General features: G+C 40.9%; 1 protein-coding gene across 3 annotated transcripts in view; it reads right to left on the bottom strand.

Moving 5' to 3' along the window:
• Positions 1-1,743: 1,743 nt before the first annotated feature.
• The window catches only part of SOGA1 (suppressor of glucose, autophagy associated 1), a 972,945-nt gene continuing 960,450 nt past the window's right edge, over positions 1,744-14,238 (bottom strand). For 2 of the 3 annotated variants that reach the window (XM_044090184.1, XM_044090185.1), the window contains one exon: positions 1,744-2,411. In XM_044090184.1, the coding sequence (XP_043946119.1) occupies positions 2,265-2,411 (147 nt within the window). In that variant the 3' untranslated portion in view covers positions 1,744-2,264. The remainder of the gene's footprint in view (positions 2,412-14,238) is intronic. The other variant, XM_044090186.1, reaches the window with a different exon arrangement.

Genomic DNA, 14,238 nt, shown 5'->3' with positions numbered 1-14,238 from the left:
AACAGATCGGTGATTTTTCCCTTTCTCATGCTTCTCAGTATGCAAAATGGAACAACTATACATTTATCAGAGCCATTACGTTACATTACATGCACTGAACGAGGTTTTATGATGCATCCTTTTATCCAATCACTCATTCTCTGCCCACAGGAGAACAACCACCATGCATGACCACTTGCCTCAGGCAGTGGCTGGATTTCAATCTATAATGCCAATAACTCTAATCTGAGAATGCAAGTGGGTTATTGGGGGCAGGTCAGGTACAGAACAGGATAAGTTGTCTTTGAGCTGTTCTTTTTTAGTGGAAAAGTGGTCAAGGTGAGGTAGTGGTACAGAAAGGTCATTTGAGTCCTCAGGAATGGATTAACGCATACCACCTATTTTCCTCAGCTATGGTATTAGTATGACCATGCTATATCACAGTATGTTTGTTTTCCTACAAATGTATATAATTTTATGACATATACCCAACTCTGAAAGTGCCAATGAGATGTCTACCACCATGCACTTAACTCATGTTTATAGTCCTATCACAGGGAGTGTCTGTTCCTTGATATAACCAATGAGCACAAGCGGTGGGGGGGGGGAGCACACCTCAGGAAGATGAGTTATTACTTGAAGCTATCAAGGACAAACTTCAAAAGTTAAGAAGAGTCCACTGCCACCAGAAGCTGATAAGCCATTTGGTCTCTTGCAAAACTCAGCCTGACCAAACCTTCCCATCACCAAATAAGCCATTTGGTCTCTTGCAAAACTCAGCCTGACCAAACCTTCCCATCACCAAAATCAGAGATGCTACCTGCATCATGCTTTCTGCAGTTTGCTTACTCCCATGAAGGGATAATCCAAGAAATTAACAAATAACCAGGCTTGACATGTTTGCAGCTATTGCTGTATCATCACTCAGGCTTAAGGCTTTTGTCAGCAGAAAATTAAATAATTTCACCACAATCTCACTTTTAGTAGGATCTCTAACCTTATGTTTTCTGCTTCTCTGCACTTACTTAAGGGCAATAAAAAATGATCATCAGTGCAACATTTTTAGCTATACAGCTAAAGTCTTCACTTACTTGCCTACTTCTAAATCTGACCTGGAAGCCTGATTTCACAAAATAATGCCTGCTAGTCGCACATTATATAAATTCCCTCAATTTGAGTTATTTTAAAACTGTATTTATCAGTCATTGCAACCTTAGCAAATTAAGTGGAATAAAAATAATCTGTACGTGTTCCATGTGAAAACAAACTTATAATTTACTATTCTTTATAATAAATAAAAAAAACAAAAAACATAAATAAATCTGTCTACAGAAGAAAAGTAAAACTTGCTAAAATTGTTTTTATGGACTGAGCACCACACTTGGTCTTATCAATAAGTTAAAATTATCTGACACGATTCTGAACAGATACACCTAGTAAAACCCGCAAACTGCTAACACCAATTTGTGTGATGTGAACAATAAGACAAGACAGAGTACACTGACTTTCAGTAATATCTATGTTCCCTTGGTGGGTTGTCAGGAATGCAGTGTATGCAAGAGCATCACACACATCTAAATGTACAACCCTTTCAGTGTTACTTATAGTAGGAGTGATAAATATTCTTAAATAGGATTTGATTCTTTATGGTTTGCATTTGTAAAAAACGACCAGTGTAGGAAAGAATATATCCTTTTTGTAACAGCATGATTTCAGGCAAATATTTAAGTACTTTCTTGTGACAAAAACAAACACAAAACGAGAAAATAAAAAAAATATATATTTACAACAAATTTCTCTGATCTAGAGAAGTAATACATTTTTACATAAAAAGTACACAAATATATTAACAGGCAGCAGTACAGACTAAGCCCCGTTTCATTGAACGGACACAGACTGGTATGTAGGTCTCTTAGCTTAGCCAAAAATGTATTTTAAAAGTAGTAAGGTAGAATGCCAATATTTAATCACAGTTAAACTACTTAACTGAATATTTTAGTCCATTCAAAACAGCATGGTATTCAGTTAAAAAATATTACTTTATCTTAGTCATGATTCAGATACTGTGACCTCTAATGCTACCTCACCAGACTATGAAGATAACATTCTTCTGTAAGAATAGACTCCAACATTAAATACAGACTCTTGGCCCACACTGTCTGCTCATTAACACAGTTCTACACTTAAGCACTATGAAGACGCATCCTTTGGGAAGTGCTACAAAGTCTGTTTCTTTCTTCGAAGCCTTTATCTGGTCCTGACTGGATGATGTGGAGACGGGCACCTTATTCCCCAGAGTCAACTTGGTCTTCAATCTTGTTCGGGTCTGAAGAGTAAAATTTACACTTGGTTGGAGAATGGCGAACCGAAGACCTGGATGGACGGGAAAAGCAGGATGTAAGGGACTGGGAAGTGCAATCACAGGCTGTGTCCTACAGAGGAAAAAATAATGAAGAAATTACACACTAAATAGTACAGTACTTGAAGGTACAGCTCTGCAAGGTACAGATGAGCTCTGTATGTTGTAACATAACCTGGTGTATTGTGCTTTTACTGTGAAAATGGGTGACTAGAAAGTAATATACACACACAAAGATGTGCGCGCACACACACACCACACACCCACACACACACACCATTTAGTGTCAAGCTGCATCTAGATTTCCCTGCTGGAAAGAAAAATAACAATGTAGCATGGACACGAAACATCCAATAAACTGTTGCTTGGATTCTGGGATGTAGTCTGCACTGTGTACAGTGAAATGAGGAAAAGAGACTAAAATGCAATTCAAAAAGAACTGTGTACCAGTACTTCACAAAGTATGTGTTGCTGTCCACCAATCATGAACATAAGCACTACCATGATCCAGACAGAGCTATAAAAAAACTATAATGAAGTGTGGCACAACACAAACACAGGTCATCTTAGAGGTGTGATGCAAAGAAAAATGGCATATACTAGTCTTGCTCTGTTACACATAAATATGTATACACACAGACTGCTGGATTGCTGCTGGGTGCACCAGGTCACCGCAAGATGTAGCACTACATGTACATAAATGTTTCAAAATGTGCATAAAATGATTGAGATCAGACACCAATATAGTCCAGAAAGTGTTTGCCTGTGGTCAGAACACTATACTGAGTGATCACAGTTGTGGAGAATTAACACAAATGAAATACTACTGAAAATGTGGTGCACAACAATGAGGAAGGTGTGTGGCACACTTCTGTATACTTCTGACATGTACTGCCAATTCCTGCACTCTAGCTTATGCTCGAAGTTCTACACTGTATGGTGCAGTCGTACAGCCAAACAGCATGGTATGGGGTACTCACACTGCTGCTGCTCAGTGTTTTATTAGTCAGTATGGCATAAGCTTACACTTGGTTCAACAGCTGTAGACTGTGCATCCAAAACCTCCATACTTTGTTGTAAGGCATAAGAGATGCCTTAAACGTAGCGGCACTGCATATTTCACTGGTCCATGTGCATGTAAGCAGCATGATGCCACCATGTTATGTGCTGCATATCTACAAAACTCTCCTGCTTTGGTGTCCATTAAGCAATTACACAAAGTAGCACAGAGTATGTACACGCTGCCATCAGTATACAGTGTGCCACAGCTTGAAGTACGAAGAACTCTGAGCCCAAAGATGTGTGATTTTACAAGCAGACACACAATTCAGTGTGCTTGTGACCTGCATGTTCTACCTGTGAACTTGCAGATGGCTTGGCTTTGTTAAATCCATTTACTGTTTATTATTTTATTCTACAAATTGTCCACTATTTGTATGTACATATAGTGGGTTTTAAAAAATTTATTTTCCTCCCGAGATCTCAATAAATGTGCATTAGCCCTGGAACTGATGTTACTTTTGACTATTAATATCTCATAAAACAGAATGTTCTGTGATGCAACTACAAGGTGAAACATAATAATGGTTTAGGGAAGATGTGCTTGGCTCTGAAAGTATGGCTGGTCCAGATATTCACCTTCAGTCAAGTTCCCTGAAGTAGTGGTGTAGCAAGGGTGGGACAAAGACAGCATATGCCTTGGGTGCAACCTGTTAGATGGCACACAGTCTGAGAGCCATTCCTGGATTCTTTTAGTACAGGCATTTCAGAAATGATGGCACCGGAAAGCAACTTTTTTGTGCTGTTATTATTATTTATTTACTTTACATTTGTTGACCGGGAATGCCTGTCTGAAGCCCTTTTTCAGCAGTGACCCGGGGAGAAAAGCTTCAGTAAATAGATATAACATTTTGTCATTATTAACAGGTATTATACAGGTGGAATAAGGCAATCCAGCTAGCAGGCTAAAAGAGAATTTTTGAGAATATACAGATTACATTTTGTCATAAATACAAGTATTATATATAGAATAAAGTAAAGAAAAAAAAACAGGTAGACAATAGTCGGAGCACTTTTTCTGAAAGTAGTTAGAATAGAAGAGCAACATAGGTTAGAATGTTAATTTTACAATTAAAACAATCAGGATGGAATAAAAGTTTCAGAGAGGGGAAAAAGCTATTGATTAGTAGAGAGAAGTAGAGGGTTTTCAAGGTGGGTTTGAGCATTGGCAGATCCATTTCCTGTTGAAATATTCTTTTAGAGTTAATTTAAATTGTTTGGGATGGGTCAGTGTTCGAATGTCGAGGGGAAGTTTGTTCTATTTGATAGAGGTAATGACAGCTGTATAGGCTACACCCCGCTTTAGATTTTGGCTTATAGATTTTTAAGAGGTCTTGGGAGGAGCTTCGGAGGCTTCTTGGAGTATAGTGAGAGATGATGTGTAAGGCTGGACAGAAAGATGGTTGATAGAGAATTGCATGTATGGTTTGGAGCTGGGAGAGGAGTAGATGGGGCAACTCAATCCAGTTTAAATATCTTAGAGAGAGACAGTGGTGAGATCTACAGGATAGTTGAGTTGCGAATCTTGTTACTTTATGGTATGTGGCCTCAAGTCTAGTAAGGAGAGAGGAGTTTAGGTTAGTAAGAATTTGTGAACAATGTGTTAGGCAGGGAAGAAGGTAGGCATGCGTGAGGGCTATTCTAGCTTCCTGGGTGAGAAATCTTTTATTTCTATAAAGTAGGCTTAATTTAAGGTGAGTATTCCTGATACAGTTGTTTATGTGGAGGTCGACTTTTAGTTGATCATCGATCGTGATTCCAAGGAGTTTTGAGCTAGATTCAACTACAATAGGAGTGTTATTGAGTGACTGGATAGTAAAAGAGGATTTTATATGGTTGGCTGTTTTGGGAAGGAAAAGTAGGAGCTTTGTTTTCTTAGGGTTGAGAATGAGTTTGTTGTTTGAGAGCCATGTTTCAACCGAATTAAAGGATGTTTGGGTAGCTGATAAGAGTTCAGAGGGAGAGTTAGCTATTGTAATGACTGTAGAGTCATCAGTGTATTGGATAAAAGAGGAAAGTGGGCAGGAGGTACAGAGCAGGTTTGTGAAGATGTTGAAAAGCAGTGGCCCTAAAATGGATCCTTGTGGCACTCCCATTTGTATTGGAAGGGGAGTAGATAAAGCAGTGTCCCATTTTACTGATTGAAATCTATCTTTTCGGTAGCTTTCAAACCAAGCCACTGTACCAGGAGAGAAGTTAAGGTTAGACAGTTTAATAGTGGAGTGAGAAACAGTATCAAAGGCCTATGAGAGATCAAGGAAGAGGCAGGAGATAAGTTTATGGTCATCTCTGACCAGGGAGACAGTATTGAGAAAGGATAGAAGTGTAGTATATGTGCTATACTTTGGTCGGAAACCATGTTGCGTTGGTGTAAGTAGGTTTTCCTGAGAGAGATGATCCATAACTTGAGTATATATACACTTTTCAAGAACTTTTGACAGAGGGGAAGAGGATGGCAATAGGTCTAAAGTTAGAGATTTCAGTGGAGTTACCACCTTCTTTGTGGATAGGCAGGTTGTAGAAATGTTTCCAGATGGATGGTACTTTGGATTCAGAGATTGATCGGTTTATGATGATAGAGATGGGAAGGGCAAGTGAGTGGGCAGCTGTCTGAAGAAAGTATGATGGGAGGTTATCAGCAGACACTGAGCATGGTTTTAGTTTGCAGAGTAGGGTTTGAATGTATGTTGTAGAGATGGGCTTCAGGGAGAAGTTGTTGAGGAGGAACCTTGGTTTATGGGATTAGTTGTAGTGGAGCTATTGGAGTTTGGATATTGATTCGACAAAGTAAGAATTGAAGCTGTTAGCAGTTTCTTCTGATGTCTTTTCTGGGGTAGGGTTTGGTGAGGTAGGGTTTCCAGGATGAAGTAGTTGATTGATAGCATTCCAGAATTTTTTTGGGGTTAGATTTTAGAGTAGAAGGAGGGTTGGAATAGAATTCTTTTTCGTCTTTATTGATAAGCCTTTTGGCCAGGTTTCTTGGTTCTTTATAACTTTGTAGGTCATTTGGGTCTTTAGTTTGAAGCCATTTTTCCAGGAATTATCTCTAGATTTCATGAAGGGGGTGGGGGCATTAGTTCAGGGACTGGCACAGGGCACTGGGTGAACTAGCTACACCGCTACCCTGAAGTTACGACTGCAGCAGTTAATCACACAATAAGAACCTGATGTCCTATCTACTATCTCCCATGAGCAAATGCTTTATGCAGTAACTATATATCAAAATAATTTTAAATTTGTCTTTACGTAGATCAGATTAAAATCAGCTTTTATACGTGTGTGCATGTTATATATATATATATATATATATATATATATATATATATATATATATACACACACACACACACACACGTATGTATAGGTGTGTGTATTATGTGTATGTATGTTTTATATATATATATATATATATATATATATATATATATTTTTTTTTTTTAAACATTTTTACATTTTAGTTCATCTCCAGCTAGTATTAGTCGTCAAAATCGAGATCAAGCTCCAAGGAGCTTTAACTGTCAACCACACACAGTAGCAATACTGATATTTAACATAAAAATTTTTAAAAACTGGGCATCTTACCAGGTGTGGTACAAGGCAACATGGCATACACAAGCCTCACTCTGCAACACAGATAAATTACAGTACACTAATTGAGATTCATGTTAGCAGCTCCAACACCAAAAAACTAAATATGCATTTGCCTGAAATCAAACTAATGGAGTGAAAATTCTCCCCAGAAAAAATTTTCAAAAAGCATATATTTATGCATAGTTTTATGAGAGGGAAGCCCCCTGCACTCCTTACCTTGCTAGCATACTCATTAAACGGTCAAACATTAGAAGATAAGTGGAAGAACTTACCATAATATTAGATGTTTCAGAAGATCACTGTTAGAGGACTACTGACAACTGAGACTTATGCACAGAAGGACTGATGGATGGGCTAACTTCTATCCCTCAACCTCCAAGATGTCCCTTAGAAATGTTGTCTCATTCTCTGGATAAAGCTGGAATCTGTCAATGCCATCTTTGTTTTCCTGCCATAGATTTCAGTGGAATAGCCATTCTTCCCTCTCCTGGACATGGTAAAACCCCTAAGGAAGGTTTTTGGTCCAGGGACTTCTAAAGTCTATCCAGATCTGAGTAGGTGTATGGCCTTGTGACAGGAAAGAGATTTATAACTGCAAGAAAAAAATGTACCCCACCCCAGCCCTGGGATGCCCAAAACAAGGAAGACAAGATGGTGTGAGGAAAATGGGTCTATGTTCAGTCACCAAATGGAAAAAGCATTGAACGGCATTGTGTCATCAAACATGCTGTTCATGGAGCCATTCGAGTAAAATCACATTACAGTAGGGATCAGGAAATTTGCCCTTTTCCCACTGTAGTGCGATCTCAGAATTGGTATACATAATTAGCAGAGGTCTGGGAGGTGCAGTTCCACACATGAGGAGTTTTGCTAAATGGCATTTTTAATGTAATGCTGTTTGGTGATTTTTCCGTTTGATGACTGAACACAGACCAGAGGGAAACCTGGACTGCCAACAGTAATCTTTAGCATGTGCTATTAGGGCAAGTTGTTACACACTTGTATTACATCCTTCATGTAGATTACTTTTGCAACAGTACTGACTACTGGGGCCATTCCCAGATATCACAAGGACTGGGAGGTACCGTGATTAGAAGAGATGGGTTGTAAGAAACCCTGCAGAATGCCAGTAGCAAGGCCTGCCCCTCACCTTGGAAGCAACGTCTAGCTTGTAACGTCCTGAAAAGGTATGGACACAGGACCAGATGGCAGCCTCCTAAATGGAGGACATACATATAGTCCTAAGAAAAGCCACAGAAGCTGCTGTCCCTGTGGTGCTGTAGGATCGCATCAAATGCCCTTCTAGCGTTTTGTCATGATGAGAGGAGCACAAATGATGCAATGTGGTAGCCACTTTGATTGTTTAGATGCTGTTTCTTCCCATTTCTTGGCTGCAAAGGAGGGGTCCACTCTAAGGCTATCCCCATCTATGTGGAATACCAGAAATCAGTCTTAGCATGCAATGCCCTGTGGTTCTGACATCCTTCTAGCAGAAGAGACTGCAGATAAAACAGCAGTTTTCAAAGTCAAGAATTTTAAGGATGCAGATACAGCAGATTTGAAGGGAGACTGCTTAAGGTTTTCCAGAGCATAAATTCAGATTCTGTGGCGGAAAAAAAATCTACTTTTACAGGTAGTCACAGATGTAAGACTCCTTTGAGGAAATATTTACAGATAACCAATGGGAGGATTAACAGGTACGCAGGCTGAGATAACTGAAAGGCATACTGTCACCGAGGCACAAGTCAGACTTGAAATAAACAGCTCTGATAAATATTGAAGTACCATGGACATTGAGGCTGAGAAGAAGCCCTAATTATTTCTCTATTCTGCATATGAAAATATTTTCAATTTGGCCAGGTAAGACTTCTTCCTAGCCTCCTTAATACCACATCCGCAATAAACTGATGCCTAAAATGGCATCAGGATTAAATCAATGAAGCTGTCATCTGTAGAGTTTCCTGTCTGACCTGTATAACCTCCACCATCCCGAGTGAGGAGGTCCAGCTACACATGACATGAGAGGATTCACATTGGATAATTGGATAAGTAGAGAGAACCAATGCTGCCTGGGCCAAAACAGTGCTATTAGAAGGTGCCTTTGGTCCATCTTCCCTTACCTTTTAGATCGCAATGGAGAAGGGAGATCAGAAGAAATGCATTACAGAAAGATCTGTGAATTTGATGGAGAAGACATCTGCCCAAACTTCCTTGTAAGGTACTCTGGGGTTTTGCTTAGAAAAGCAAAAAGCTCTATGGTGCACCACAACTGTGAATTATCTGCAGATAATCATCCCTCTGCAAGAGTTGCTGCATTAGTCCAACAGTGAGTTCAAATGAGAGATGAAATATAGGCCGTCTTCAGAGTCACTTAAGATTAAAGAGATACCTCATATGCAGTCGCAGCCATGCTGCACAAGAGATATGCCTGAGTATCCCGTTGTTCATATTACTCATCACAACCGCTGCCTATTATTACTTGCAAGACCTCTTTTTCCACAGGTCCTGAAGGTCTTTAGTGCCTGGAAGAGGACCATCATCTTTCATATAGTAATGCAAATTTTTCTTTAAGTATGGTCCCATACTTCCGGACCTTGAAGCCATGTGTGTGGGCTTTACAAGCCAGATCCGAAGCAACTGTGCTTAATGTCTGGGTGGGAAGGTGTGCTGTTTAAAAGGAACTCCTTGGTTCTGCCTGACCTGACCACTACTCCAACTCCTGTGAGATGCAGGGTGAAAGAAGAATCATGTTTTCTAGGGACTGAGTGTGTTGACAAGGTTTTTCTGTGGGACCATGGAGCTTCTTCATAAGCAATCTCACCAGGAGGTGCTATTAAAATAGTGGAGGCCATAAACTTCAGTGTCCTTAGAAATTCCCTACCCATGACAGTAGTCATCTTCTAGGCCAAGACCTGAAAGAAATGCTCTATAGATTTCACCATGCACTAAGGGATAAAGAGCCTGTAACTGCTGGAGTCCAAAAGGATTTCCAGGAAATCACTGTTCTGAAAGGGTGAGATCTGACATGGGGATACTAAAGAATCACAGGTTTTGAAAACAATCCATGCTGATCTATAAAAGTTATCTCCACTTCCTCCTGGGACTGTGCCTGAATTTTACAGTTGTCCAGCTAGGCGTAGACTTGAATTCCACTGGCTCAAAAGTAAATATTTGTCATCAGGCATTGTGTAAATATCCTAGGTATCATGGCCAATTGAAAGGGCCAGGAGGTAAACTAATAGTGGAAGACCTGCTGCCTTAAACTAGGTTTGCATTCAGCCATGACAAATCCAAGATGAACCTTCAAGTACCATTTTTTTCTGGAAAATAGCAACAAGCGCCTTGATTACAACCCTTTGTTTTGGTGGTGTTTTGATACTTTTTCCATTACTACTAGCTGTAGAAGCTCCTCCAAGGCTGAAAGAAAGTACAGTTGTGCAAGAAACCGTTATATGCAGCAAACCTGTTGTTAAAAAGCAAGATGTAGTCGATGCCAATAAGGAGATGAAAAGCAAACCCAATGCTAAAGAAAGGAAATACTACTTGTAGCACTGGAACCAATTCAAGCAAGGAGCCACCACACGTTCCTTCTACAAAGAGAAGGAACGTGTGGAGGCTCCTTGCTTGAATTGGTTCCAGTGCTACAAGTAGTATTTCCTTTCTTTAGCATTGGGTTTGCTTTTCATCTCCTTATTGGCATCGACTACATCTTGCTTTTTAACAACAGTTGTGCAAGAACTTACCAGAACAGTATATGTCATAGTAATCACTATTGCAGTATTCCTGACATATGGGTTGTCACTACTTATGTCCAGCTGGGGTACCAAAGTCTTACCTTCCCTAGGTCATACTTCTGATGCATGACCTCAGCTCGTATGCATTGAGGTATAAAGACAGATGTACTAGTGTGGATCCTCAGACCATCTCCAAGCCAGTGGCCTGAAGATTACTGAGACAGAAGACTGGTCAGCTAGGAAGGACATAGCTCAAATTGGTTAAAAAACTCCCCTGTACCCATATAAGAAAGCTAAGGCTAGAGCAATGGGAGACAGACAACTGAAATGGAAATGAGTAAGCAAAAAGGGGATAGAGGGTGGGATGGAATACTGCAACAGTGATCAGTAAGACACCTACTGTTATGGTAAGTTCTTACACAGCTGTATATTGTCCTGAGTGAAATCACTATTGCAGTATTCCTGACATATTGGTGAGTCCCAGAGCTGGAGGAGGAAAGAAGGGTGGTTGGCTATCGAGAAGAGTTGGCCAGGAGTCCAGACAGGACTGACCTAGCAAAGGCTGTCCTGGACTTGGAGAAAGCATCAATTTTGTAGTGTTTGGCAAAAATGTGTATAGGGGACCAAGTGGCTAACTCCAAGATAGACTTGGAGCACAGTAACCTTTTCCTAGCACAAAAGTAAGAACCCAAGGAGGAGAGATGGACTTCTGAGGGGGGGGGGGGGTGTTAAGATGCAGAACTCCTGTAAGGTAAAGCTTGACCTTTGGCCTAGCCATAAGTGGAGAGCTTAGAGGGAGGCAGGCATTGATCACAGACAAATTAACTTTATGGATGACTAGGCTAAGCCTAACTGAAGAAACAGAGATACTGCAGTACTGTAGGGACCTGTGCTAAGAGTGGAATCTGACTACATTTGCAGCACTAGAAGGAAACATTTTCCACTTAGCCATGTGAGATTTACTGGTAGTAGGTTTCCTGACCTGTTGTAGGACTTGTACGTCCACAGGGTTAGGCTGAGGGATGGAAAATTCAGGTGGAGTGGTGCAGCAATCCTTTTTGTTGAGTAGGTTTAGCTGCAGAGGAATCCTCCTGTAATTTTCATTTCTCACGTGAAACAGCGAAAATGAAGCATGTAAAAGGAGCTCAAGTCTCTCCTCTTGTGCCTTGAGAAGAATTTTTAGAAGGAGAGGCAGAGGAGATAAAGCACAGATATAACCCCTTGACTGTTCACTAGAAAGAGAAAGCATTAGGTCTTACAGGTTGTGGGACAAGAGTCCCTGATGTAGAACTGGGGGAGCTGACGGCTACTTGGCCAAGCAAAGAAGTCTGTCTAAGGAGTGCCAAACTGAAGTGTGATGTTGTAGAAGACTGCTCTGTTCAGAGTCCTTTTGTGGGGGTCCTCTCCTCCAGTGAGTGACTTAAGCAATCTTTTAGCATATTGTCCTGAGATGGGATATATGTGGCTGTGAGCATGATGCTCATTTGTGTTGCCAAATTCCATGCCTCCTGTGCTAATCTGCAAAGTTAAGACCTGGTGCCACCCTGTTTACGTACCACGACTGTAGTGTTGTCTGTGTACACTTGGAGTGGTTCGGGTCTCCAAAAGTGGACAAAAATCTGAAGAGGTTGAAGAAGAGCCTTAATTTCTTTCAAGTTGGTGTGTTCTTTCAGGAACTGGGGTTGCCATTTCCCCTGCACTTGTTGTGATTCTATCCACACCCCGAGGCATCTGTGTGAACCTGTTGAAGAGGAGGAGGTGTGAAAGGTAATCCTGGGTTGAGGATGGCCAGTTCCTTCCACCACATATGCTCCTTCTTGAGACAAGGGAGGAGGGGAATCAGGATGTCCAAGGGGTGGCAATGCGGAGACCACACAGACTTCAGGTACCACTGATTCTCCTCATGTGGAGTCCAGCCAGGGGGAGCACAGGGAAGGTGGTTGTCATGAATCCTAAAGTCCTCACCATCTCCCTTGTACAGCAATGCATTGCAAAGGAGAGGTCCTGGAAGTGACTGGACAGGCTGAGAACTTTCCTCTGGGGCAGGAAGTCATGCATTTTCTGTGTGTCCATCCTGCATCCCAGAAACAGCAGTTCCTATCTAGGAACCATGTGTGATTTTTTTTTAAGTTTACTTGTATCAGAAGGTCATCTGGGTAAGGGAAAATCTGAATTCCTTGAGTGTGGCAACTATCTTTGAGAAAGAGGGGTATTCTGCCTGCAGACAAGGGGGGGGGATGCTACAGGGGTAGTCGCAGGTTTTTTACCTCCAGATTATCTTTTTCCTGAGTGTTTTCCTTTGTTTCTGGACTACACTTGGGTCCTGTCTACTAATGGAGGTAGATTTAGCTGGGTAGTTCCTATGATATCTAGGAAATGAGAGTAGGATCTGTCTGCAGTCTTTCAATGTCCTACCTTGATCTTGGGAGAGTTTTGAACAGACTGCCTGAGTGCCAAACAGTAGTTTTTGTCCAAGGGTGAATCTAAAATTTTTAGATTAAATCCTCAGGAATAGGCTGATAGCAAAGACTTGAATATCTGTGGATAACAGATCTCGTGGCAGCTGCCCCAGAAGAAGGCATTCACAGCATAACTGCACTTAATGCTGTGTATAGGAATCTGCGTGGCCTGCAAAATTTAGAGTCTGCTGTAGGAGGATGCAAGCTAACTTTGTTTAAAAAGTTAACAGAAACCAAACAATTACCAGACTCAAATGACAAAGTAATTTCCCTAAAGGCAAAGGTAACAAAGGAGTAAACCTTCTGCCCCATCTATCCAAGAAGCTTAGATGGTTTATCTGAAGAGAGAAATACTGCAGAAGGGTCTGCCACTGGGTTTTTATGTAAATATTTAAGATTAGGGACCTTGTAAAACCTATATGATCACTCAGGAGCTGATAGTTGAGAATCAGCTGCAGAAGAGGTAGACTGAAAGGTGTCCTGGAAAAACTCAAGGACAGGTGGGACTGAAGAAGGGGCGGGGGTACCCATCTCCAAGAGGATGCAATGCCTCTTTTGATCAGAGATGTGTGGACTGCCATTCAGAGAGTTTCATCTTGTTTTGTATCTTCCCCCCAAAAGAAGCCTCTTGTATAGCATAAGCAGGTGTGAGAGAGAGAGTCCCCTTCACTGGAAGAGATTTGCCCTGGAGAATGCAGCTAAGAGGAAAATCCCACAAAATGATCAGCATCACAGTCCTGCACCTCATCAGAGGAATAGTAAACCAGAACAGGTTTAAGAGGAGTTAGCCTGTGGTTGTGGCGACTTGAAGGAGGGACACTTCAAAGTCATAATAGCTTTGAACATCCCTTAGGAGACATCCATCCACTCCTCTCCAGCTGCTGAGGGGAAAGCCACATACTTAATTTAATGCTTTTTTTTAGGTGCGATATCTGCCTAGTTGAGATGCAGACATTCGGAACCATGTCTGTCTGACCTTTATTATAGAGCCTGGGATTTCTTCTCTAACTAGTATTTGAGAGAAGCCATATAGTCTCCCTGAAAAGATAAGTGGTTA

Source organism: Protopterus annectens, chromosome 12.part0, assembly GCF_019279795.1.
Source record: "Protopterus annectens isolate FY-2018-M chromosome 12.part0, PAN1.0, whole genome shotgun sequence".
Lineage (NCBI taxonomy): Eukaryota > Metazoa > Chordata > Ceratodontiformes > Protopteridae > Protopterus > Protopterus annectens.
This window is presented reverse-complemented; position numbering and strand designations above follow the sequence as displayed.